Raw genomic sequence first — 25194 nt, 5'->3', positions numbered from 1 at the left:
CAGGGGATGGCTTTCTTCACTGTAAACTGGAGGAAAAGCAGTAAGGTCCCTGGGTGCAACCTTCTGGGCTTGGAAAGGGCAATGCCCTCTGGAAGCAGTAGGGTTGTCTGTGCAGAGAGGGCATCACTCCTGTGTCTCACAAGAAAGTCTGTGTCTGGGAGGAAAAGAGGACAGGGACCTTAATAACAGAGCTTCACAAGCATGTTTCCACTTTATTTTAAATCGCACATGTGAGAATAAGCCTCAGACTAGGAGTCACTGATTCTTCAGTGAGCAGAAAATCCCTCTGTAATCTCAAAGGGGAGCCTTGGAGGGGAGCAGTATCCCACTAGCCAGGCTTGCATGGCCCTAAACACCAGGTCCCATCTTCCCTACTAAAGGAAAGGCCATAGTGCCATGCTCCTGTTCCTGAGGACACACAATCGCTGTCTGCAGGCAGGAATAACCCTTTCCCTCACCTCAGCAGCTCCTGGCCCTGCAGGGACAGGGCTGGTGGCTGAGGTAAGAGGGAAGCCAGGCACAGAGCCAGGAGGGCTGCCTGGTCTCAGCCCAGGAGGGAGGTTACTGCTGCCCGCTGTGCAGGAGGCGCTGGAACAAGGAGCCATCTTTCTGGCTTAGGCGGGTGGGTGAATCCAGCTCTGCCACTCTCCCAGCTTGCATCACCAGCACGCGGTCTGAGTCCAGGATGGTGTTCAGCCTGTGGACAGCAAACACCAGGACACACGTTGGTGGATTTAAGGAGAATCCTTGGATACTGCTTCCCCTGCTGTCAAGGGATAGCCCAAGACATGCCCAACATCAGGATCTGTGGAGCACCTCCCTGTGCACTCAGGGGCATGCTGCAGTTCAGCTCCCCAGAGAACCTCTGCACACTGCTGTTATACACCACCTCTCAGGAGAGCACAGCAACACCTTCCAGTTGCTGGGCATGGCAGGGCACCAGGAGTACAGAGGGAAGCTCTGTGGAGGGAGAGCTCAGTGCACGCCTGATTCTGTGGTTGCACAAGATGTCTTCGTTCCCACGGGAGAGTTATTGAGTTGATTCTGTTTGCCCCTACGCTTCCTGACCTGCCACCTCCTGAGGGCAGCAGAAACAGACTTGTGCATCAGCTGCCATTCCCCAACAGTCTGGCATCTTTGCTTATGCAGCCACCACCAGTGGATTTATAGTTGCCAGACTGCCAACCACAGCACCCACAGCACACGTATGCGCCCAGTTCTGCTCAGATTGCTTGCAGGGCAGCAATCTCTGGCCCTGGGGAGGGAAGACAGGACAGCAGGAATGCCTTTGCACAGTTGTGCACTATTCAGTGCAAAACTACAGCCCTACGAAGTTGCAAGTCACAGGGAAGACACTGCACAGGATTTGAGCAGGTAAAAAGCGTTACGGACTTCAGGACCCTGGTATAAATTCATCGCCAAAAGTGTGCCACGCAGCAGCACTGAAAGTGACCTGAAGGGGCAAGGGACAAGTAGAGTCACTTCCTGTCCTAGATTTCACCCATCCAATTAATGGTTCACCCAAAGCTGAATGGCATGGAAGAACCATGGGTACAAAACAATCCCATCACTACCTCTCCCTCCTTACTGGTCTCCCCCATCTCCCTTCAGCCCAGTGCAAGAGGGGCTGGGGCCATCTTCAACCCAGTCTTGCTGCCTTGCCTTCTGCCACTCCTTCCTCTGCTGGTACTCCTCTCTCATTAATCCATCAGAGGTGGCCTCTCCCCACCCAACCGAAACACACACCTCAGCCCACGCTGTCCTTACCTTTCTACTCCATGGATAATATCCCTAGTGTAGGAACCATGTTCCTTTCACACCCCTCCTGCCTCACTCCTATCTGATGTATTTAACAAGACCCACTGGATTCACTTGCCAGGCCCAGCCCACCCTGCCTGTCATCCATCACTCCTACTTCTGTGCAGCAGGACAGCAGCCTCTGCCACCTGCTCATTTGATTTTTATTTTTGTGGTAAACTCTGTGCTTTGAAAACATCCTTTGAAAAAACCCTGCATAACCCTCCTCCAGATTCTCCTCCACTTGGCAAGAGTGGGAGCACTGCCTAACACCAACCCATCCCTTCTCAGTACCCACAGTGTTTGTGTTTTGCCCTCCTCCCTCTGCCTGTAACCATCTACTGCCCCTACTCACTCTAAATGTCTCAGCTGTGGGGCAAGCACTGCCGCCCTGTCCTGCCTGGGCAGCATCTAGCTTGCCAGCATCGGGTGCAGGGTGGGACCAAAACTCAAGGTTTTGGAAAACAGAACTACCCAGCATTCTGCCTCCCCTGGCCAGAGCTGGCTGCAGCCCTTCACCACTAGCTGTCCTGCAGTGCCCTCTACTGAGCCAGAGACACCTGCTCCTCCTGGGCCTCCACACTGCTCCTTTCTTGTAGGACAGTCCTCCACTGCTCCTTGCCCCTTTCTGTAGGATAGTTCTCCATTGCTCCTTGCCCTAATGTGGCAGAACCACAAGGTCCAAATCACTCTCCCGATCCCAGTAGGCAATGCCCAGGAAGAGACATCTGCTATATGATGATATGATGATATGATATGATGAGTGCTTTGCCCTTTGCTGTCCCCCAATTTCTGGGTACAACGTTTTCACATCCAGTTGTTCCCAGCACCCAGGGGCTAATAAAAAAGAAAGGCAAATAGGCAAGGTCCAGCCTTTTGCACTTGAAAAGCCTCATCATGGAGACCTCCCTGCTCAGCTCAAGGTCCAGGCATGGCAGGCACAGCCATGGCTCCCTGTGAGTCATAGGATCAATTTAGGCAGAGTGTGGCTTCATCTGTACCTGTGAGCAATTGTCAAAACAGTTTTGTCAGCAAAGCGCTGGCGGATGGTCTGCTGCAGCAGCTGGTCTGTATTCTGATCCACGCTGGCTGTGGCCTCATCGATGCACAGCACCTGCCAGGCATAGAGAGTGAAGGGAGCTCCCAGGCACCACAGGGGAGACCCTAATCCCAGCCCAGGGACAGCCTGAGAAGGTAACACAGGTTGTCTGTTCCCACTGTACCCCAACTCTGGAGCACAACTGTCAGCAGTTCACCTTCCCCCTTGCTCCAATGGAGGCAGGTCACTCACCTTGGCCTGCGTCAGGAGGGCTCTTGCCAGACACACCAGCTGCCTCTGCCCCACAGACAGACTCTTTCCTCTCTCTCCCAGCTCGCTGTCTAATCCACCTGCAGGGGGGAAGCTCAGCAGTCATCCCACCAGGCTCTGCATTGGGCCCCAGATGGCTCCCCCAGTCTGGGCTTTTCCCAGTAGTGCTCAAAATCCCAATCCTGCTCAGACCTAGGCCTTGGGAACCTGAGTGTTTATGCTTGGACACAAGCAATGACTGGCACAGAGATGCCATGCTCTGCTAGAACTAGGGTCTGGCTTCCCTCTCAGGCTCTGCTCTAACATCCACTGGGGCCTGGTTTCATCAGCAAGATCCTGTTTCCCAGTCCATCACCTGCCAGTCTCATATGCCACTAAGTTCCACGGAAAGTCACCAGGGTGCAACTGACCTGCTCCCACCCTTGTCCTAGTGTGGTCTCACCTAACCAATTTCCTACTGCATCCACCTGGCTCCTTTTCCTCAGCCCTCTGACCGAGTTGAGGCCTTCTCCCCTCTCCCAGTACCAGAGCTCACCAGCTGCTTCTCAGTGGGTTCAGACTCACCCATCTGAGTAATGGCATCCCGCAGGTGGCACTGCTCTAGCACCTCGTGGAGCTCAGCATCTGTCCATTTTCCCTGGGGGTCAAGGTTCTCTCGGATTGAGCCACTGAACAAAAACGGATCCTGGGGGATGATGGCCAGCCTAGATCTGCAAGCAAATGAAAGCTGAGGGCTCATGGGGTGGGTGCTGCAGAAAAGCAAAGGCTTTTTTTCTTTTTTTTTCTGGCATGGAGTGTGTTGGCTTGCTGCATATCTTAGAGGCAGAGAGACGTGGGTCACATGTTCAGCCTGGTTTCCTTATCACAGCTGTGCATAGCACAACAGAGCAACTCATAAGAAGCTTCCACAGTCAGACAAGTGGGTGCCATGACAGTAAGTCCTTTTCTCCTCACTCTTCCCTTTGGCATCCAACCACTGACAGCTCTCAACCTCCAGGCCCCCCGGCTGCCCTCCACTCTGCTCAGCCCTCCATACCTCAGCTCCTCCAAGCCCACCAGCTGGCTGTCAACACCATCCAGGAGAATCCGGCCTGACTTCAGCTCCAGCATGCGGAAAAGGGCCAAGAAAAGGGTGGATTTTCCAGATCCTGTGCGACCCACAATCCCCACCTTCTCTCCAGGGTAAACAGTGAAGTTCACACCGTTGAGTGCATTGGGCAGGCCTGCTCGGTAAGCAAGGACCACCTGCTGGAAGTCCACAAGCCCCTGGCTTGGCCAGTCAGCAGCAACCTAAGAGGGACACCAGGGTGAGACAGGGTATGACTGTGACTCACTGTCATCTTCAGCCTCACCTCCCCACAGGCCAAGTCCCATCTGTCCCTTCGGATGGTTGCTTGGCTTCTGAGCAGACCCAATGCACAGCCCAGCTCTATCTCCAGCCCACTCCTAGGCTTGTTTTTCTCTCACAGCTTGAACCTAGGACCTGTTCTGCTCTCCTAGCCCTTCCTGTCATTCTATCCTTCACCAACTCCTGCAAGAGATTCATCCCCTCCAGTGGATGCACTGGTAAAGGATGAGTGACCAAGGCGGTTTCTGTGGGTGAGGGTCTTCCACCCATTCACTGGAACCCTGTAATCTGCCCAGGAGGCAAGCGCAGAGTGCAGAGCCAGAAGATGGACCAGTCCCTGAGAACATATTTGAGCTTTTACCTGGACCAGTTTATCCTGGGACTCCATGGGGATGTCTGTGGTGTATTCCTCTGTCCGCTCCACACTCACCATCATGGTCTCTGTCGCAGTGAAGCTGGAAATAAGGCCTGAGAGCAGGTTTGTCACAGACAAGGCGTATGAGAGTGCAAGGCCCACAAGTCCTGTGAGGACAAAAGCATAAGCAAGAATGTTACTGGCAGGGAAGGAGCTGGGATCTTGGTGGCAGGACAAAGAAACAAGGGAGAAGTCAGCACTCTGGAGTCTGGGATCCCACTCTAGGACAGGGATACGCACAAGGAGGGACAGGAGCTGAAGCACTACACTGTGGGTAACTTGCAGTGGGACAGGGAGCAGGAACTCTGGATCCTATCCTAAAGCAGGGAGATGCACAGCTCTGGACTAGGAGAGAAGGAACCCCTGGGCCACAGCCTAAGAGTGGGCAGCCTACCTGGATTTCCCAGTCGCTTCTGGTGCTGGATGATGGCAATTCCTGCAATAGCAGTAACCACAGCGACCCCAATCATCTGCAGGCGGATGTCCAGCCACTGCATCGCTGTGTTGCTGGCAAAGAGGCAGCGCTGGTTCTGCTCCAGGCGCAGCTGATTCTCCAACTCAAACCTGGAAGGTACACAACAGAGGTTCCATTCCTGCTGCCCCAGGCAAGGGGCATTCCTGCCACCCTAAAACCAGCCCCATGTCAGGATGGCCCTGGTCTATAAAGCGAAAGCTCTGGCTCTCTGGGTGCTCTTTCTTTCCACTCACCTCTGTGTTGCCCGCATTGCTCTGATGCTGCTCAGTCCTGAGAGGGTCTCTGAGAAGTGAGTGTAAATGGGAGACAGGGTGACACTGTAAAGGCGTTTGAGCTCCCGGGATGTGCGCCGGTAATAGCGCTGGATGGAGAAGTAGAGAGCAGTCAGAGGGAGTAAGACCAGAACAATCCAAGGGAGGCCATAGGTGATTATCACCAGCATGCCCAGGAGCCCGTACATGTTGGCCAGGAAGATGTTGAGGATAAATGGCAGGCTGTCATCCACGCAGTACAGGTCTGAGGAGAAGCGGTTCAGGATCCGGCCTGTTGGTGTGGTGTCAAAGAAGGTGACTGTGGCCTGGCAACAAGGGAACCAGAAAGTAAGGTTCGGTCAGCTGCAGTGAGATTCAGCCACAGACCAATGCCCAGGAGAGCAGCACCAAGGGGACCAGATGTGGCCACACAAGGGCGGTCACCACAGCCCCCTTCCTTTCCTCAGCTAGAGAAAAAATCTCAGACCCCAAAGCCAGCACCCACTCACAGCCAAACAACTCATGATGTTCACACAGTGAAAGGAAGGAACCCTTCTGTGGTGAATAGGATACAGCTACCAAGACAGCAGTCACTCAGATCCCATACTGGCCCACCAGTAGCCAGTGAGACAATCCTCTAATCCTAGCCTCTAATCCTCTAATCCTATCTCTAGCCTGAAGACCCAAGGAAGCCCAAACCCTAAAGAAAGTTAACAGGTACATACCAGCACCAGCCCTAAATCTTGCTTAATGACTCCTTCCAATCTCATCTGAATCTGAGCTCATGATCCTGCAAAAGCTACTATGATTCAGTTGGTCCTCATTTTGGCTATTTATCTAAGCATAATGAGTTAAAAGATGCATACGCCAGCCATAAAACACCTTTCCATGGAATAGAATAAGCCTTGCAGGACACATTTTGAATCCTAGCTCATTGGCCCCTTGTGCTAGCTCTGGTGTGGCTATTTTTGGATATAGTCTTAAGGGGAGCTCATCAGCTAATACCAGCAGAAACCCTAATCTACATCCCAAACCCTTACTCCCAACTGTGAGAAGAATATTAGGGCAGAGTGACTTGCAGGAACCCCAGCCTGCCCTGGACTTCCTAACCATTACCTTCAGAATCCTCTGGAGGAGTCGGTTGTGAATGACAGTGGCAGCACGGATGGTGCCATAAGCAAAGAGGAAGGCCCGAAGAATGGTGAAGAGGGAGTTGGCCCCTGCAATGCTCCCATAAACTATGAGGTAGAAATTCACATCCAGTGAACCACTGGAAGGGACTGGGGTAGTGTTCAGAACTTGAATGGGAGAGCTGGAACAGAAGGAGGAAGATTATGAATCTGCCAACGTACCCATGACAGTAAATTCACAGGGCATGAGAACACAGGAGCATACTCAAGGGGAAACCAGGATACTTTAATCTGTTACTCCTACAAGACCCCACCCCTTTGGCATGCCGGAACAAACACTCTGATTACTATGTAGCTAGGAGTCTTTTATCAGCCCCAGGCAGAAATCACCTCATCAGGTCAGAGATTTTGATTCTCTTTCTTTGTCAAAGCAGCCACATGGATCCCCTGCAGTGGGATAGTCAGTTTATCCCTGCTCTCAACAAGGATCTGCCTTTAAGGGCAAAATGGGAGTGTTTCCAGCTTCCTTTGGCATCTCCTGACAAGCATTCACTTACATAAGCCCAACAACAGAGAAGAGAAGCAGCTCTGGGGAAGGTGGGGAAGCTGAGCAGACCATCGCAGAGGTATTTGCTCTCTGGGATATGCTGGAGATCCAGTGTGACAGCCACCAATCTGAGATATTTCTGGATGCTACAGAGAAAGACAGACTGCATAAAGCAGGGTTCAACCTTTGAATAAGCAAATATGAAGCAGAAAAACTAGAGGGGAAGCTGCTGGACAACTTTTGTTATTGTCTCACTATCCAGTCTAGTCTTTCCCTGCCTTCATTCTCCACTGTTAGTAGTGCAGCAGGAGCAAGGGAACAGCCTTGAGCTGCAGCAGTGACAGGGCACTGCTAGAAGAGCAGGCATGCAACTGCAGCAATGAGACAACAGATCCTGTTCCCACCTGTGCCCCTCCCAGTTGTGCTACTTTAGTTTGGGGAAGAGAAAAGGGGTCTTCCTGCTGCAGGGAGAGCAATTAAACCCCTGGTCTCTTTTCTTTCCTAGACTCTATACAACCAGGGAACAAGAGGAGAAGAATGTCTAAAGAGAGATGTGCTGCTGGGCCACTGCCTCACCTTGCATCAGGAGCAGCGAGAAGAGGATGGATAATGCCAGGCAGCTGCCCACTGCCAGCCAGTATGCCTTGTACACCTGAAAAGCCACTGCCCCTTCTTTCTTCTCTTCCTCCTTGTGGATGAGATGATTGGTTTGAATTGATTCTTCCGCCTCTGTCTCTATGGCCTCTTCTTGGCCCTGTTCATCAGGGGCTGTGCGAATGGAGGCAAAAGCAAAGGTCAGTGCAATGCAAGTTCCTCCTGCAGCTCCCCCTTGCTGTGAACAGAGCAAGTCTAGGTTATGAGGAAGACTTCCCTCTTCTCTCCCCTTTCAAGACAGGTCCAGTCCTGGCAGACCTTCATCCAAAGCTGGACTACAAGTGGAACAACAGTCTCAAATACTGCTCCCAGAGCAATACCCAAAGACATGTGGGCCTCCTCTCCCTCTATGCACACACTACCCACAGATCAGCACTGCCACAGCAGTGCAAGGTGGTGGGAGCTCTGCTCTAAGGCCAGCAGCCATCAGGTACAGGTTCTGCCTGGGTGCTCAGCTGAGCTGTGCTGCCCCAGCCACCCTCAAGCTCGCCAACCTTTATGCTTCTGACTCTTATCCATATTCTTGAATTTGGGGAAGGCTTCCACAAGTGGCAGGATATCAGCTGGTGGGCCTGCAAAAAGAGACATGCAAATGCTTCAGAATCTGTGAGGAACAGATGCTAGCTACTCCCTGTCTCTTGCTATGAAATGGCCCGGTTTTGTCCTCTCACAACATTTCCAATTTTCTCTCATAGCACCTACACCCTTGAAGTCCCTGCTCCATACAAGCTGCTATGGCCTTCTGCCTTATTAGCCCCCCGCCTCTAGGGCTGTCCTAGAGGATGTTTCATCTGTGCATCCGCATATTCCCTTCCACTCCATCTTTGCCCACATGCAGTGTCTTCAAGCTCTTTATCGTTGGGTTCCCTACTAGTTAATCCTACTCCCTTATGTCGGTCTTTGCTCAAGCCGTTCCAAGACTGGCACACAGGCACAAACAAATGCCTGAGAAGACAGCCAGTGTACCTGTCTTAACTATCCTGCCATTGTCTACTAATAACAAGGCATCGGCCTTCTCCAGAAACTCTGTCCTGTGCGTGCAAAGGATCCTGGTCTTGTGTTTGAGAACTCCGAGAATGCATTTCCACATAAGATGGTTGGCTACGTCTGCATCAACAGCAGCCAGGGGATCATCAAGGAGGTAAAGCTCTTTATCCTGAGAGGGAGACAAAAGACAAGGATATAGCTGCTGGCCCTGCCAGAGCAGGCAGTGCTGTAGAGAAAAGTGCTAGTGCCTCTGCATGGCACAGTGCCAGCACCTTTAGGGCAGCATGATGTGGTTTAAGACAGGCTGCCAGAGCACACTGTACCACTGGGTGCTTCCAGCTTCTTTACTTGGCACTGGTCACAATCTGCCGCAGCATGACTGCTTTGTTATTTACCTGGTAAACAGCTCTGGCAAGGGCTATTCGAGCCTTCTGTCCCCCACTGAGTGTCACACCATTTTCACCCACCTCTGTCTGGTCACCTGCTGGTAAAATCTGAAACATGCAAGAAAATCCATTTAGAAGGGACAGGAACTACTGGGGACCAAAAACCAGAACACTGGAGTCCCTCTCCTGCCTCTAGCAGTAATTCCTTAGGGTGACACCTTACCAAAAATTAAACAATTCAACAGTTGATACCCTGGTCTGCAGACACTGGCAAGCTTGGCATTTATGAAACTAAACTTTCTTACACTCCAGAATAGGGTGACCACATCTAAACTACCCGTTGAAAGCAGCTTCTAGTCTGAGACAACTCTCAAATTGTGCCTGAGAATTTTCTGGGAGAGCACAAGTTGTACCTACACCGAAATCCTGCCAGGGCCCATCCAAACAGTTTAGCAATAAAAACTACAGAGTTTACAGAGTAGCTGGAAACAGTTTCCTCTTGATTTGGTAGCATAGGCATAGTCTACTACTTCTCAAATAAACATCTTGCCTTTACAGTGTATTCATAGCTCCAGCCAAAGCAAACAGGAGCTCCTAGTTCTTGGCACTTTAGAAAATCAGGCATGAGGTTATAAACTGGGAGAAGGCTAGCTTCCTACCATATATAACAGCCAGGTTTACTGGCAAATACAGCCATAATCTTCAAACTTAGAATATGTGTATTACTGATGGGAGGACCCGACTCAGCTCTTACACATCTCAGGGAAGTTCCTTCTGATCAAAAAAAGCATCAGCTGCTGATTGGTCCTGCCTGAAAAAGCCAGCAGTTGCCAGCTCTGCAAGAACATGTCCCTTCCCCAGGATCAAGAACTTTTGGCTCAGCAGCAGATGAAACCATCCAAAGTGTTACCACGGTGACTTCACACCTTAAAGAACCATGGGGCCAGGTATGGTCTGGGATTGATAATCAGTAACGCTGTGTGACTGGGACATTGGAAAAGCTGTCTATAGCCTGAAAGAATGAGAACTGCTCCCTCTGAGGCTCAGGCTGGATGCAAAAGCTGGCCAAGAAGGCCCAGGCAGGTTTACAGTTTAGGTACTCACGTTCAGGTCCTCTGAGAGGGCACAGGCCTCCACCACCTCCTCGTACAACCTGGCATCATATTCCCGGCCAAAAAGGATGTTCTCCCGGACAGTGGTAAACTGTATCCAAGGCTCCTGTGTGGCCAGACCAAATCCTTGCTCCAGGTCACAAACATACACTTGTCCACCTTGTCTGCAAGCACGCCAGAAGTGGGTGAAGGGCAACAAAGGAGAACTGTTGGCAGGTCAAAATAGCCTACAAATAGGGATAGCACTGGATAGTCCCTGCCTACCATGGCATGGAGGCACTAGGCAGAAAGGAGGCTACTTACTTAATGAGCTCTCCAGTGATGGCTGCAAGCAGAGAGCTTTTGCCAGAGCCAACCTTCCCAACGACGCCCAGGAGCATTCCCTGCAAAGGAAAACGAAAAGGAGCAACGTGGTGTGCTAATACTGGATGGCCTGTCCAGATTTACAGAGCCACATGTAGCCTGTAAGAAAGCTGACTGCTGTCTTAAACTAGGACTATCTCACAGGTTCAGCAGCAGAGCTGGGTAAAGTTGTTGGGTAAACCAGAATCCTGATATGGCACGACACAGGTCTGCAAGGAGTGTTAACCCTCGAGCCCAGCTATGTTCCTTGCCTGGTCCTCTCCTACAGCAGTAGTGGAAAGCAGAGGGAGCTGTTCATCTCTCATCTGTAAGCCCTGCCTGATCTCCTCCAGCACCCTTCAGCTCTGAGAGATGATGAATATATGCCCTGTGCCTCCTGAAGATTTTGATGCATGGCTCATAAGACCATGAAAACATGCCACCCCTGCTCCATTATTCGGCTTCTCTAGTGCCATTATTCTCTGTTACCTCCTGCATCCTTGCTCACCTTTCTCACTGACAGGTTCTCAATGTGCAGCTGCAGAGTGCCTCTGGTAAAGGGCTCCCTGGTGCCTTCCTCCTCAACTGGTGCCCATGAGAAGGCTGCACATTTTATCTCCACGGCAGCAGCAGTACCTGAAGGGCTATCTGCAAGAGAAAAAGCAGCATAACATTGCACTACTACAAGAAGGCCGCAAAATGAAAGGCACCTGGCATCACAAATACTGTTGGCTTTGTTCCCACACAGATGAGACCATGGACAGAGCACTGCCATGCTGCCCTTGACACAACCAAAGAAAAAGATGCTTGTGTACTGACTTGCCCTTAAACTTATACCTCCCACCCCCCTCCTCCAACTCCCACCAGACACACATGGTGACCGCTGGCTGTCAGGGAGACACTGTAAGGATAACCTGGTTTTATTATTGTTGAAGGTAAAAGAATGGCAGGGAGCTGGCAAAAGGCAAGGAAGGAGAGAAAGGGAGCTGAGATGGCTCAGGAAAGGGGCACCCACTCAAGCCTTTCTGCTAGGCAAAGCCAAGGTTGTTGATGGCTTCAGCATCAGAGGAGCTTTGGACAGAGTAAGGAGCAGCTTCTTCTAAGCTCCATGGGGACAAGCAATGGCCTACAGTTGGTAAAGAGGAATATAGCCTTGTCTCCCATTTTCCACAGAAATTAAGTACCTTCACTCTGCCTCTGACAACCAAATGTCTTGAATCATAGGGTGACAGCCAGCTGCCCTCCAGTACTGCTCATGGGCCTCACACCTGGACTCTGCTCCGAATACCCCCTGCCCAGAATCACAAGCCCAGCAGCACCCTTTGCCATTACCTAAGGCATAATAAGCTTCCAGGTCCTGGTCCACGAGTTCAAGGAAACGCTGGATTCTATCCAGGGAAACTTTGGCTTCCAAAGTCCCATTCAACACCCAGGGGAAGCTGTTGAGAGGGAGAATGAGCATCCCAACAAGGGCCAGTGCTGTGAACACCTGCATGGGTAAGGACACAGCCATGAGTTGGAGGCAGTACCTCCCTTGCATCTTGTATCATCCAAACAGCTTCACCAGTGAGAGCCTGAAGAGCTGTGGGGAGACAGAGGCTGGGTTCACTTCCCAGAGAAGATGCCTCAGGACTACAGCCTCACTGTAGACTGTCCTCTGCACAACACAAGGTTGGAGGTCTCCTTACTACCTACTTACCTTTGTGGCAGTGAGCTGGTGACCTAACAGGACATAGGTGATGAAGATGGCAATGGAGACAACAACAGGCAGTGCTGCCCACAGATACACGCATACAGCATCCAAGTACTTCACAGCTCGTAACTTCTGCAGCTCTTTAGCCCGGCAGGCATTTATCCTGGTGCTGAAGTGCCTCTCCCAGGCGTAAAACTTGATGACACGAATGCCACATAGAAACTCTGTCATTAGCTGCAGGCAAAGAGGAAAAGCACATAGAGCAACCAGTACCCACCTAATGCACCAAATGCCAGCTATGCATCTTGGCTTGGGCCAGGTTTGCAGTTGCCTCCTGCTAAGGGCCAGGCTAGAGATACCAGGAACCATTTATTGCTAACAAAGACATAAACTCAAGTGGCAGCTACCAGGAACTTTGCTATCACTCATTCCACCAGCTTCTTCAGCCATCTGTATTGCATATGGCTGAGGAAAAAGCCAAAATATTACACTACTTCCCAGCAGAAGGATGTGCAACACAGAGATGTGTGGAATTACTAGCTCCAGCCTGGATACTATGTGGACCTAGGAGCACCTTCCACCTTCAGATAATACCACCCAACTCTCAGGCCTGGTGCTGTCATGACTCAGCTAGCCTGTATCCAAAGCCTGGCTGGCTCACATCTAGGAGCTCAGGTGTCCCTGCAGCAGCCCTCTCATTCCTGCTCTCAGGTCAGCATGTGCAGAGCAAGCCAAGATGGGGCTGTGTCTGACATTAAAGAAAACTAAAAAGTGAGAGTTCACTCAGCAAACCAGCCTTGCAACAGCTGGAGAAGGTCCAGCATACCCCATACAACTAGAACCACCTTCTGGCAGGAAGAGAAGTAATTTTAAAGCTCCCAACAGAGCTGCCATGGAACTGTCTTATGTTTCATGCTTCCAAAGCATGATGGAAATAGCAAGTGAAAATGCTGTCCCCTCACATTCAAGATACAAGACTAAAAGATGGGAATCAAATGTTTGACATCTGGCAAGGAAAGAGATGGCACTGCAAATATGCAGGAAGCAGCGGAAAAGATGACTGACGGTGCCACACTGGAGTGATATAAAACCACTATGTCTGTAATCATTGCCTTTGTCCAGACTGCCAGCCATGTCAACATTGACATCACTGGAGTAACAGGGTAGAAGCATCTCTAGAAGAAGCAATCAGGAGACCTACCTTAACTACTACACTCAGAAAAGAAATGTGCAAGGGAACCTGAAATAGCCCAGGCAGCAAGACAAGCATTAGAGGTTCACTATCTTGTCAGTGGTTAAACTGCATCAGCCTGAAACAGTTTTGAACTCGTGTGGATGTGTGTGTGTGCACGCCCCCTCTGGCATTTTTCACAACAGTTGTGATTCAATTATCTGCTTGGGACTATGGCAAGCAGCCAAACAGCCAATGTTCTAGGAATAAACGGGGAGAAAATATAGCAACAAACTCAGAGAGCCACTAGCTGCCCCTCACCTTGACCCGTGTGTCCTTGTGTTTCAACATCTCCTTGTTGTTCATCATGATGCGGTTGGCTATGACCTTGTTGATGGGCACAAGCAGCAGTGCCAGGGCCAAGCCTCCCAGGAAGGCGATGCCCACTTGCCGATAGAGGAGGTAGAGGGTAATGCCAAACTGGAAAGGCAGGCTCCACACCTCGTGGAAGCTGAGGCAGAAGTTGACCAACCTACTGGTGTCTGTGCTCATGAAATTGACAATTTCCCCCATGGTGAAGCGGGTAAGGCTGGTGCTGCTGACACGCAGAGCCTTGCGATAGATAGCAGAGATGATGGCAGCCCGTGCCATCAGAGTCACCTTGTTCACCTCATAGCTGAACTGGTTCCGCAAGAGGGCACCCAGGAAGGAGCCAGCAAAGAGCCCGAGGGCATAGAGCACCCCATGGCTCAGAGGCTCCTGCTGTGACTCCATGAAGTTCACCAGCAGGTTCAGAAGGAGAGGACCCGAGAAACCCAGCAGGTTGCCGGCCAGCTTGAGAAGCCCAAGGGAGTAGAAACGAAGCCCAAAGGCTGCATGAAGGACTGAGAAGAGTTGCACAGCCTCCTGGGTCTGGTGCAAGCTGTCCAGGGCATCACTACTCCCATCAACTCCAGCGATGATTGGGCTAGTAAGAGACACCGTCTCCTCCTCTACTTGATGCAGACTTGCCTTCTTCTGCCAGCAAGAGTAGAACTGATCACAGACCCTGGCAGCCTGGAGCTGGCGAGGAAGCACATAGACATCCTGTGGCTGGTTCAGCTTCCACTGATAGCCACGTTTCATAAGAGGGTTCATCCAAACATAAAAGAAGCGCGACAGCCAGCTCTCACCATCTTCTGCCACTCTCTGCTCATCAGGCACTGAGGTCCCTGGCTCTGAGACGAGCTGGTCTTGTTGCCAGGAGCAATTGATGGAGAGGAAGTCTTGCCTGCCAGTGGTGGGTAGGAGGTAGCCGATTACATACACAAGCAGAGAGGCCAGCTGCAGACAGAGAATGACAAACCTGGAGGAGGCAGCAGGGTGGGTAAGGGACCAAGCTGTCCCGCTTTGGCAGTACCACACCAGTGTGATGACAAAGGAAGGCAGGGGTAAGAGAGAGAGGACAGCCAGGGCCGCAGGACCTCTGGTAGAGCTGTGAATGGACCTGAAGAGCATGAGAAGAGCGAAGCCATGTGTGAGCCAGGTCAGGGTGGCAATGCCATTTGCCAGCACTTCCAGGTACACAGGGCCCAGCTTCTGCTGAGAAATGGTGGCTGGGATGGCATCAGCAAGGAACAGGCCAGCAAGTACAAAGGAGGTGGTGATTCTGCATCTCCAGCCGGGCCTGCAAGACAACCCAGAGCCAGATCTAGAGGAGGAAAGAGCAGAGAAAAAAATTTACAGTTGAAAACCCATCACCTCTCACTCAGTACTCTCCTTTCTTCCTCCCTCTTCCCCTCTCTACCTGTTCACTCTTACCTAACCTCCTAGATTCATCTACCTAGATTTGTAACTTTTTCAGACTGTAGGCATTACTAAACTACATCAGGTCAATATAGTTAAGGATCTGATAAATACCAGAGATTCAGATGCTACCAAAGAATAGCATTTCTCTACAGAAATTTGTTTGCAAGCTGTGATATTCTGTGGTTAAATCAGACTCCAATCCTTGATGATTTTAAAGAAAAAAAAAGTATTATTTAACCTCTTTAACACAAATTCTGGATGATCAAATTCTGTGTCACATCTCTGATCCTTGATTTCTTTTGTCTTTTTGATATTTTGTCTAGAAACATTATCATCACTGTTGTTTCAGTGATCCTGTGTATGTAAAGTCCATAATCTTTATTATTATATCTATCTATAGATTACATTATATCTATCTATATTATTTTATCTAAAAAAATGCGCAAAGTATTTAATTATCACGTGATTCATTATCATTTGTAGCCTTTCAATATCAGTGAACATTGCCATGTTTACAAATTTCAAAAATGCGTAAACAGAAAAACAATTTTTCCTTTTTTTGAACCTCTTATTACCTTACATACATCTTCCACATCACCTTGGATTTATATTCTCTCCAGTTATCCCAATCCCCATTCACTGGAATTATTTTTAATTATTTTCTATGATGCTCACTAGCCTCTCTATTCTTTCTGGATTCCTTTCTGCAATGGAGGGACCAGAGCTGTACACAGTACTCTGAATTAGGATGGATGCTGACATATATAATAGTGCTATAATACTGTGTCCTTCCCTAATTACGTATTCAGCACATTTTAGGGAGACCTAATTTCCAGCCTTTCCACCCCACCTCCAGTCCTGCATAATAATCAAGCGCTAGACAAGTTAGTTGTCGTACCTTGGAGTGCCAAGGAAGCAGGCACTGACCACTGCAAGGATCACATGAGGAATCACGTTTAATGTCAGCTGATTAAAGCAATGGCCAACGCTGCCATGAATCCACACAGGGAGTGGATCTTCTGGGCTGGTCCCACACAAACCAGCCAGGATGTTCTCCATTTTTTGCTGGGAATTCAATGTGAGAGACAGGAGCTCCTAGGGTAGAAAACAAAAACCACCATGAGGTATAAAATGAAAAAAGTACAGCCCCAGCGCAAGGACTGCAGTAAGAAACGAACATAGGGCTAGCAGCAACTTCCTGGGTCACACAGTCCAGGCCCTGCTATTGCACACTTGCCATCGTACCATCTACTTTACAAAATTATCAAACCCCAGCCTAATATAGATGATACTCTTTGCCCCCTTGAGTCACCCTGGGACCTCAATGTCTGGAAATTTTAAGCTTTCTACTTATTTCTAGGCTGATTTTTTTCCCATGGTCAGTTTATCCTTTGAAACTAACAACAGGAAGCATTTGATCACTCTGAAAATTATTTTGAGCTGCTTAAGCAATGATCTATCATTTGTATTTCCATCTTCAGAACAATTCCCCCGACAGTATCCCTTAAGACAGCGGGTAAAATCAAACACCCTGCGGATCGCCTGGGGGGATGCCAGTGTCCCTCCAGAAAAGCAGGCGGCACCGCCAAGGTAGAGGGACAGGGGAACCAGCAGGACTCAGTCCTACTGTGCTGATGCACACCTGGCAAGCCCTCGGCTTTACAACCCTTTCCTTGTTAGCACCAGCCGGTCCCACCTCCAGTCCGGGGGCAGCCGAGAGCCAGGCTCGGCGCGGGGCCGAGCTCGGCACGCAGGAACGGGACGCTGCAGCAGCGCAGCCGGGGCACCGGGCCCTGTCATGGCGGCCCTCCGGCCTGTGCTGGTACAACCCTCGGTGCGAGGAAGCCCTGGCCAAGGCCCAGCCCGGCGACCGCCTCGCTGGCCCAAGGGGTAGGCGGAGAGGCCGGCACGTGGCCCGCAGCAGGCGGGACCCCCGGGGACCGGACAACCCACCCCCGGCCACTCCCACCGAGGGGACGCTTCCACCGCCCCTCCCGCCCCGTACCTCGGCTCGGCCGCCCCCGCCTCTGCGCTCCCCACAGGGGGAGGAGAGGGCGGAGGGCTGCCCAGTGCGCCCCCTGGGCGGCGGGAGGAGGCGCTGCAGCCCCGGCGGCGGACTGGGCCGGTGCCGAGGAGCCCGGGGCCATGGCTGAGGCCGAGTACTAGCCGGCGGGCGGCGAAACGAGGGCGCGAGTTATAGAATCACAGAGTCATTAAGGTTGGAAAAGACCTCTAAGATCATGAAGTCCAACCACCAACCTGACACCACCATGCCTCCTAAATCACATCCTGAAGCGCAACATCTACACATTTTTGGAACACCTCCAGGGACAGTGAACCCACCACCACTTGGGCAGCATGTTCCAGTGCCTGACCACTCTTTCAGTAAATTTTTTCTAATATCCAGTATAAACCTCCCCTGATACAGCTTGAGGTAGTTGCAGAGAGCCATACGGTCTCCCCTCAGCCTCCTCTTCTCCAGATTAAACAACCCCAGCTCCCTCAGCCACTCCTCATAAGACTTGTTCTCTAGACCCTTCTCTGGACACGCTCCAGCACCTCAATGTCCTTCTTGTAGTGAGGTGACCAAAACTGAACACAGTACTCGAGGTGCAGCCTCACCAGTGCCAAGTACGGGGGCACTATCACCTCCCTGCTCCCCTGCTGGCCACACTATTGCTGATACAAGCCAGGATGCCGTTGGCCTTCTTGGCCACCTGGGCACACAGCCGGCTCATGTTCAGCCGGCTGTCAACGAACGCCCCAGATCCTTCTCTGCTGGGCAGCTCTCCAGCCACTCCTCCCCCAGCCTGTAGCGTTGCATGGGGTTGTTGTGACCCAAGTGCAGGACCTGGCACTCGGCCTTGTTAAGCCTCATGCAATTGGCCTCAGCCCATAAATCCAGCCTGCCCAGGTCCCTTCTGCAGGGCCTTCCTACCCTCGAGCAGATCCACACTCCCACCCAATTTGGAGTCAAACCGGGTGATCCGGACCCGGGAAGCTGCTTGGAGGTGGGAGTGCCAGGCCCCGGCAGTGGCCCAGGCCTGAGGCCCAGCTGCAGGGAGGCAACACACAGGGCCCTGAGCTTGGGAGCAGTTGTCATCTCTTCCCGAGCTGCTCCAGCTCAGCCACCTTTTGGGTGCCGCAAAGCTGAGCAGCCAAGTAGATGGCAAACCCAAGGGAGTTCAGGGATTCAGTCAAACACAGGAGGCTGGGATAAGGGGCAGAAGCAAACAAATTAAACGTGCGGCTCATTCAGACTTTTATCTTCTAGTTAAAAACAAACTAAAATTCACTCCCTGGTCATGAAAAAAATGTGATTTTCCTCAAAATTCCTCTAGTTCCTTCCTGGTGAGTGTCTGGCACTCCATGAACGTTTTTACACCAACACGCACCCGAAGCACTTTATAGCCCCGCAGCGTGTCAACCAGCACAGGAATATTTATACACCACTGTGCTTCCAGAAGTCAGCACTGGCAGGTACAGCCCAGGCAGTACTTTTATGGGTATAAATGTGCTTTTATGTGTATAGCATTCTTTGTTTGTAGCAGGCATTGCTACAAGAGCACTTTGCCAACAGATAAGTACACCCAAAGTGACAGAGCTCTCCTAGCACAGTAATAGCCACAGAAAGCAAGATCATTATTTTAACCTAATATGACCACCCAAGTAAAACTGAGTGAATTTCAGTTTGTTACCTGCATTGTGCTCAGTGACTTTGTTTGTCCAGACCATAAACACATGAATGCAAGCAGCAACCCCAAATATGACACTCAGTTTTTATTACAAGAACATGTTGCGTTGGGTGTGTGTGGGTGTGTGTGAGTAAACACTCAACTTTCCAGCAAGATAAATGAACCTGACATGACATCCATCCAGCCTCATCCCCTCCAGACTGTTATACAATAATGGGAGCATGCAGTAAACGTCACCACACTGGCAATTTTAGCTGCTACTGATGATTTTACGGCAGATGCTCTGGATACTTCATTTTCCCAAACCCTCCCTCAGTACTCTCTCTTGCCAGGGAAAATTCACGTATCTCTGTAAATAATTCATCATAGGTAGCAAACTTTACTTTCAACACGCAGCTCATCAGATATACAATAAAGTATTCTCTGAGCTTAGAAGTGTTATCAGTGGGGTGCTGAGGAAGGAAAATATAAGTAACATTCCTGTCTGGGAAAACAGAGTGATCTGGCTGAGTGTGAAACAGCAGAGATAAGCAAGAGCTTGGAAGCCACAGTACCCTCCAACCATAGTTTCTTGAAAGGAGCATGAGGAGAGGGTGGTTTTCCTAAACCTATATATATAGCTCCTTCTTTAATTGTCTCTGTGGATTCTGGTTTCTCACAGCCCTGAAAGTAATCTTTGCCTGTCTGTCAGAGAAGCAAGGCTGCCTTTTCACGACCAAGCTAGCTACTAATACTGAACACTGTGTGTGATTTGGTCAGTCTGCTCTTTCTCCCACAAGTCATCCAATGGTTTCTAGAATAAAAACCTTTCCTGTAGAGGCCTCGATAATATGTTTTATGTTGTCTCTGCTCAAGGAAGCTTCCCTTCAAAAAAATGCTGCGAAAGCAGCAAACTCTCAAAACAGCAAATAGGGGATGTGTGAGGCTGAGGCATAAGCTGCATACAAGTGAAACTTCCAGATTTCATGGTTCCGATGTCTTATCTAAGTATTTCCAAATTGAAAAAAAAAAAAACAAAAACCAACAAAATACCAAAAAAACCCCAAAACCACCAACCAACCACTTCCCCTAACTTCATAAGATACCAGATAGTTAACAGGACAAAGGCCATCCTCTCTCTCCCGAGATAATCACTCACAGAGCTTTTCCATTTCAGGTACATTGTGTTCTAGCATTCCCCCTTTTCATGTGCTGCATTCTGTTTGCTCATCTTTCCTAACCTCTTCATGTTCAAAAACATGAACTTTTCCGCTTCAACTGAAAGATGGCCAGCTTTCAGATGTCACAGACCCCTTTTTGCTCCAGAAAGCATTATCTACACTCATACAGGAAAACAAACGTAAAGGATATTAAAAGAAAAGGAACCCTAGAAGAACACCAATCCACCCTAACTGATCTGAAATCACTGGTGTCTGTTCTGCATAGGTATATTTAAAGAGAAGCATGGCAAGAATCTAAATAAACATTTCTCCTTTTGTGCTTCCTTTTGATTACCTCCCCTCTTCCTGAATAATGCTGCCTGTGACATTTACTGCTACGTATTTGACTGATTTAAGATGTGCACCATGTGGAGTACAGGCTTGTGGGTATATTGCTTACAAAGTACCTTGCACACTATAAATAATCGTGCACCTGACATTCAAAGTGAAAAGAAACCCCAACATCAGGTTTAATTTAATCCACCCCCACAGGCCAATGCAGGCCAGGTTTTATTCATTGTCTATTATCCAGAGCTTTTTAATGCTCTAGATTGCTATACCCACAGCAAGGAAGAGCTCTCTGGCAAAAGGAGAGTGTCCCCCGCCCTTTCACTTGCGAGTCTATCTTGTAACATATTACTTAATACCCCTCCTAGGACCTGGAGTCAGAGAATGAGTGTAGGCTATGTGCCCATTCCACCTCCCAGCTAAAAGTAAATATTGAGCTGAAACAGAAGCCAGCCTAGACAAGCCTTAAATTCAGAAATATCAACCTTGTAATCATAGATGTAACAATCTCTGAAAGCAATTGTCTGTTTGGATGTGTTTCCTGTGCTCCCAGCCAGGGCTCTGCTATCAGCTGAACCATCCTCAAATTCCATGACATCATGATGAAAGGAAGCTTGATTACTTGGCTCAGTCCAAAATTTTTCATGAATGGGCTGCTTTGCCTGGACCTGAAGGTACAACATAGATATTTTGCCCTGTTTCCCAGGGGAAAAAATAATGCAAAATTCAGAAGACAGAGGAATATCTTCCATGGCACCTTCTCAAGAGAACACTTATTTTGTCATAAAAACCACAGAAGTTGCCTTTGTTCTTACTAGAGTCTAGCCATTTAACATTAGAGAGAGTGTCGCATGGTCATCTCATGTCCCTGAATCTAATCTTGACTCAGATGTAAGAAGGTAAAAAATTATAATTAAGGTCTTATTTTTTTCCCTGTTGCTGTACTGCTTTTTAACCTAATGGTCCAACCCGAATTAACTTCAATTCTGATTTCTGTTCACTTGTTCATACTGTTAACTTTTCTCATTCTGTTCTTTCTCAATGTTGTTTGCTCCCTTGACTTTCTTATTCGAGGCCTAATGAGAATTCAGAGACACCTTATTACCCCAACATTGCCCTCAGCACCCAATTAGCTAAAATCGCTCCAAGAAGCAGCTAATTGCAAGTTCAAAGATGAGCTTTGGAATTCCAAAGAGGAGTTTTGAGCTGAACTTGTAGTAGAGCAGACTGACTGGCACCTCCTTTGTCCAGTGAGAGTCTGGAGCACCAGTCACAGGAGTATTACAAAAATCTCTGCACAGCAGGTAAGGACCTTGCCTGACTTTTTCAATCCCTGAGACAAACTGTAGTGCTTCCTCTTGCAAAGACATGGAAACTCTCAGTTTGCTCTTCACCATCGGGCCCAAATTTCAGTACTTATTTTAGGAAAAATTTAACTGAATCCCACTATAGGTGTTCAGCCCCTTTAAAAACTTAACTTAGTGAGACATGTGATTGAAAGATGACACTACAGCTAGTATAGAATGAATTCATAAATCATGATTGTAAAGTGATGCTCAGTAAGATGACAGGGTGCTACAAAATGCTAATGAGCTGTAGTCAGTCAAGAATTTTTCTCCAACAAATGGAATTTTTCTCTTCTGAACTCTTAGCACCACAATACATAGCCTCTTTACTTTCTTTTTACCACTCCTCCCTAGAGCAGTTCACTTACTGGTGTGCAGATAAAAGATTTAATGAACTTTCTGATTAGTTATTGGTATCTGGATTCCTTCACCTCCCAAATACTACTGAAAACTATAACAAGAAACCACCCCGACATCTCCTGTAGACCTTTGGATACAAGGCAAAAAGAAGTTAGAAAATACTTTCACATTCTGACATTTTCCAAAGTTTTTAGATATTATATGCATAATTTTTATATAAAACACTGACAGAAAAGAAGAATTTGCTGGGTTTCTTGGTTTTGTGGCTTTTTACTCTTGACCATTTTAAAACCAAACTGTGGTTTAAAACTATTTTTTAAAACTGATGTAAAGAAAGCAACAGTGTAGAAGAAAAGTCCAAAACCAAACAACTCCATTTTCTCACACTTGCTAGGCTGTTTTTACCTATTTCAGTTGGTAAAACTGAGCGCTTGATGCAGATGCCTGACACTAATGTATGAAAATGTGGTTTTCCTTTTAATGAATAAACAGAACGCATTTGAGATAACAGTATATTCCTTGTAGGGATAAACTACTTGGATGTGATCTACTATGCAAAACTAGAGGGGAAATTCCTCTGTACACATCAGTTTTGTAGTTATCTTAAAACACTGCTCTGTGCCTCTCTGAGCATCACCATCTGCTGCTTAGGGTGGTTAGTTGGAACAGGTTGAATACCCATTGCCTCCCCATCATTGCATTTTTCTCCCACCAGCAGCAGATCCGCAGTCTGCTGGGCATCTTCAAAGATGACATTCATATCACAAGATACTTACCATTGAATTAAGATCATAATGAACTTTTACCAACTTTAGAAGAGAAAGGGGAAGAGTGAACAATGGTAACGGAAAATAAGAGTCTTTATTAGCTTGTGCTTATTTTGATGATTGGCATAACCAAGCGTATTTCCTGAGTCTATGCAGAGGTGCATTCACTCAGAAAATGTCAAGGTGGGGTGCAATTGTGTATCAAAACTAACTGCCCAACCACTCCCAGCAGAAATACCTTATTATAGTATCAGATGGACCCCCACCCATCTGCCTGCTGTTCTTGCCACTACTATAAATAGCATGCTTTAAGTGGTGTGTTATGTTCTAGCAAATACACTCCCAAAAGACATAGGCAAAATTTAAACCGAGTCTGCAAATATCGACTGGGTCTTCAAATACAAGCCCTCACATGTCAAATTTTGGGGTTGTCCTGTACAGGGACAGGAGTTAGACTAGATGAACCTTGTGGGTTCCTTACAACTCAGGACATTCTAGGATTCTATGTCATCTAGCTAATAATAAAATACAAGTTTAATGCATGAAACTTCTCCCACTTTCTAAACAAGATATAAAGGCTCAGGAATTTGGGAAATGGAGAATTTTGTCAGAACCTTCATTTCTCTACATTTCTTTCTACTGCTAGTCTATTTCAGTTAATTGAAAACACTCTCCCTCCTCCTCCTCACCAGAGGCAGCCCCTAACGTGAAATACAAGAAACATTTCATGCTTCGCTTATGAGTATCAAAACTGTCACACTCACTTGCCTCCACTAAGCATGGTCGGTAGTGGCTGCTCAGGTAAGGAGAGGGAGAAGGCAGGCAGCAAATCCTCCCCATCATGTCATCCCAGCTCCTGTCAGCCACAGCAAGGAAATTTGTTTGGAAATTTTCTGAGCTGGAGGCTCATGCTCAGCATCACCTCATCGAGCAGCCAAGGATTGCTCTCGAACACACTTCTACTTAAGGACAACACCCATGACGACAAGCTCCACAGCACAGTGTGTGTGAAGAAAAAAAGAACAAAACCCCAAAAAAACCCACTAAACCCCAAAACTCTTCTGCTTTTGCCTCCGACCTACACGCTGCTGTCACCGCAGGCACACCAAGCCGCGGCAGGACCTGGCCGAGGCCCGCTGCTTCCCGGCCCTTCTCTCGGCATTTCCCCTCAGCCTCCCTGAGGAGGGGCCCTCCACGGCCGTCCCGGGTAAGCTCCTTCTCTCTCCCCCCCTCCCGCCCGCCTTCGCCTCCCGCCCGCTCTCCCACCCGGGAGGGCTCCCGTTGAGAGGTGCGGCGTGGCGGAAAGCCCCGAAGAGTCAAACAAGAGGGAGCAGCCGCCCGCGCGCACCCGAGCGTGTCCCCCTCGCGGCCACCGGGGACCCGAGAGCAGGCAGAGAAAGAGGAAGGAAGCGGCGCCCCGCACCGCTGAACACAGCGGCAGCGCCCACCCCTAACCTGCTCGCGGCTCACCCCGCCACACGTGACCGAGGCCCGCCGACCGCCATTTTGTGCGGGCCATCCCCAAGCAACGCCTCCTGCACCCCGCCCCCTCCCGGGCCCCGCTCACCCCGCCCCCCCCCTCCGGGTCCGGGGGTGCCGGCTCGGGAGCGCGCGCAGGGCGGCCAGCGGCGCGCACGCGCGGGGTCGGGGGGGGGGGGGCCAGCCGCGCCGGAGGGGGGGGGGCGAAGGGGGGGCCGGGTCAGAGGAGCTGGGGCGCCCGCGCAGGCCGCCGGGACCCCCGGGCCGCCGCCGCCATCATGTACCGCTCCAGCAGTGGCCGCTCCGGCCCCTCGTCCTCGTCCTCCTCCCACCGGCTGAAAGAGGGCAGCTCGTCGGGGTCCCGCGCCTCCCGCTCCAGCACATCGGGGCCGGGGCCAGGCCGCGGCCGGCCACCCCCGCCGCCGCCGCCCGCTGCCGCCGCCTCCTCCACCACCACCTCTACCTCCCCGCCGCGCTCTGCTTCGCCCCGTCCCCTGCCGCGCCGCCACCGCTCCCCGTCGGGCCACCGCGGCGCCTCCCGCCGATCCCCGTCGCCGCATCGCAGCAGGAGATTGCCATCGCCGCCGGGAGGACCGGGGCCTGGGGGGACCCGGGGCCGACGGGGGAGCGAGCACGGAGACGGCAGCAGCAACCG

The 25194-nt window shown here is 50.0% G+C and overlaps 1 protein-coding gene across 7 annotated transcripts; it reads right to left on the bottom strand.

Moving 5' to 3' along the window:
• Window positions 1-179: 179 nt before the first annotated feature.
• ABCC10 (ATP binding cassette subfamily C member 10) lies at window positions 180-25194 on the bottom strand. Of its 7 annotated transcripts, none has more exons than XM_064445918.1 (22): window positions 24824-25194; window positions 16304-16500; window positions 13939-15283; window positions 12453-12680; window positions 12086-12242; window positions 11262-11401; window positions 10715-10794; window positions 10404-10617; window positions 9309-9407; window positions 8893-9082; window positions 8421-8498; window positions 7849-8040; window positions 7283-7418; window positions 6712-6907; window positions 5578-5921; window positions 5264-5433; window positions 4816-4976; window positions 4143-4396; window positions 3671-3816; window positions 3089-3186; window positions 2799-2911; window positions 180-697 (listed from the first exon to the last, which is right to left on the bottom strand). In XM_064445918.1, the coding sequence occupies exons 1-22, from the start codon at window positions 25097-25099 to the stop codon at window positions 562-564; spliced, it is 4950 nt and encodes a 1649-aa protein (XP_064301988.1). In that variant the 5' UTR covers window positions 25100-25194; the 3' UTR covers window positions 180-561. The 7 variants fall into 7 exon arrangements, with proteins under 7 accessions (XP_064301988.1, XP_064301986.1, XP_064301989.1 ...); XM_064445916.1 differs by having other exon boundaries at window positions 13939-15307; window positions 24824-25193; XM_064445919.1 differs by having other exon boundaries at window positions 10404-10575; window positions 13939-15307; window positions 24824-25192.

This window comes from Phalacrocorax carbo, chromosome 3, assembly GCF_963921805.1.
Source record: "Phalacrocorax carbo chromosome 3, bPhaCar2.1, whole genome shotgun sequence".
Classification (NCBI taxonomy): Eukaryota; Metazoa; Chordata; class Aves; order Suliformes; family Phalacrocoracidae; genus Phalacrocorax; species Phalacrocorax carbo.
Note: the sequence above shows the minus strand (reverse complement) of the source record. Positions and strands in the feature narration are given on the sequence as shown.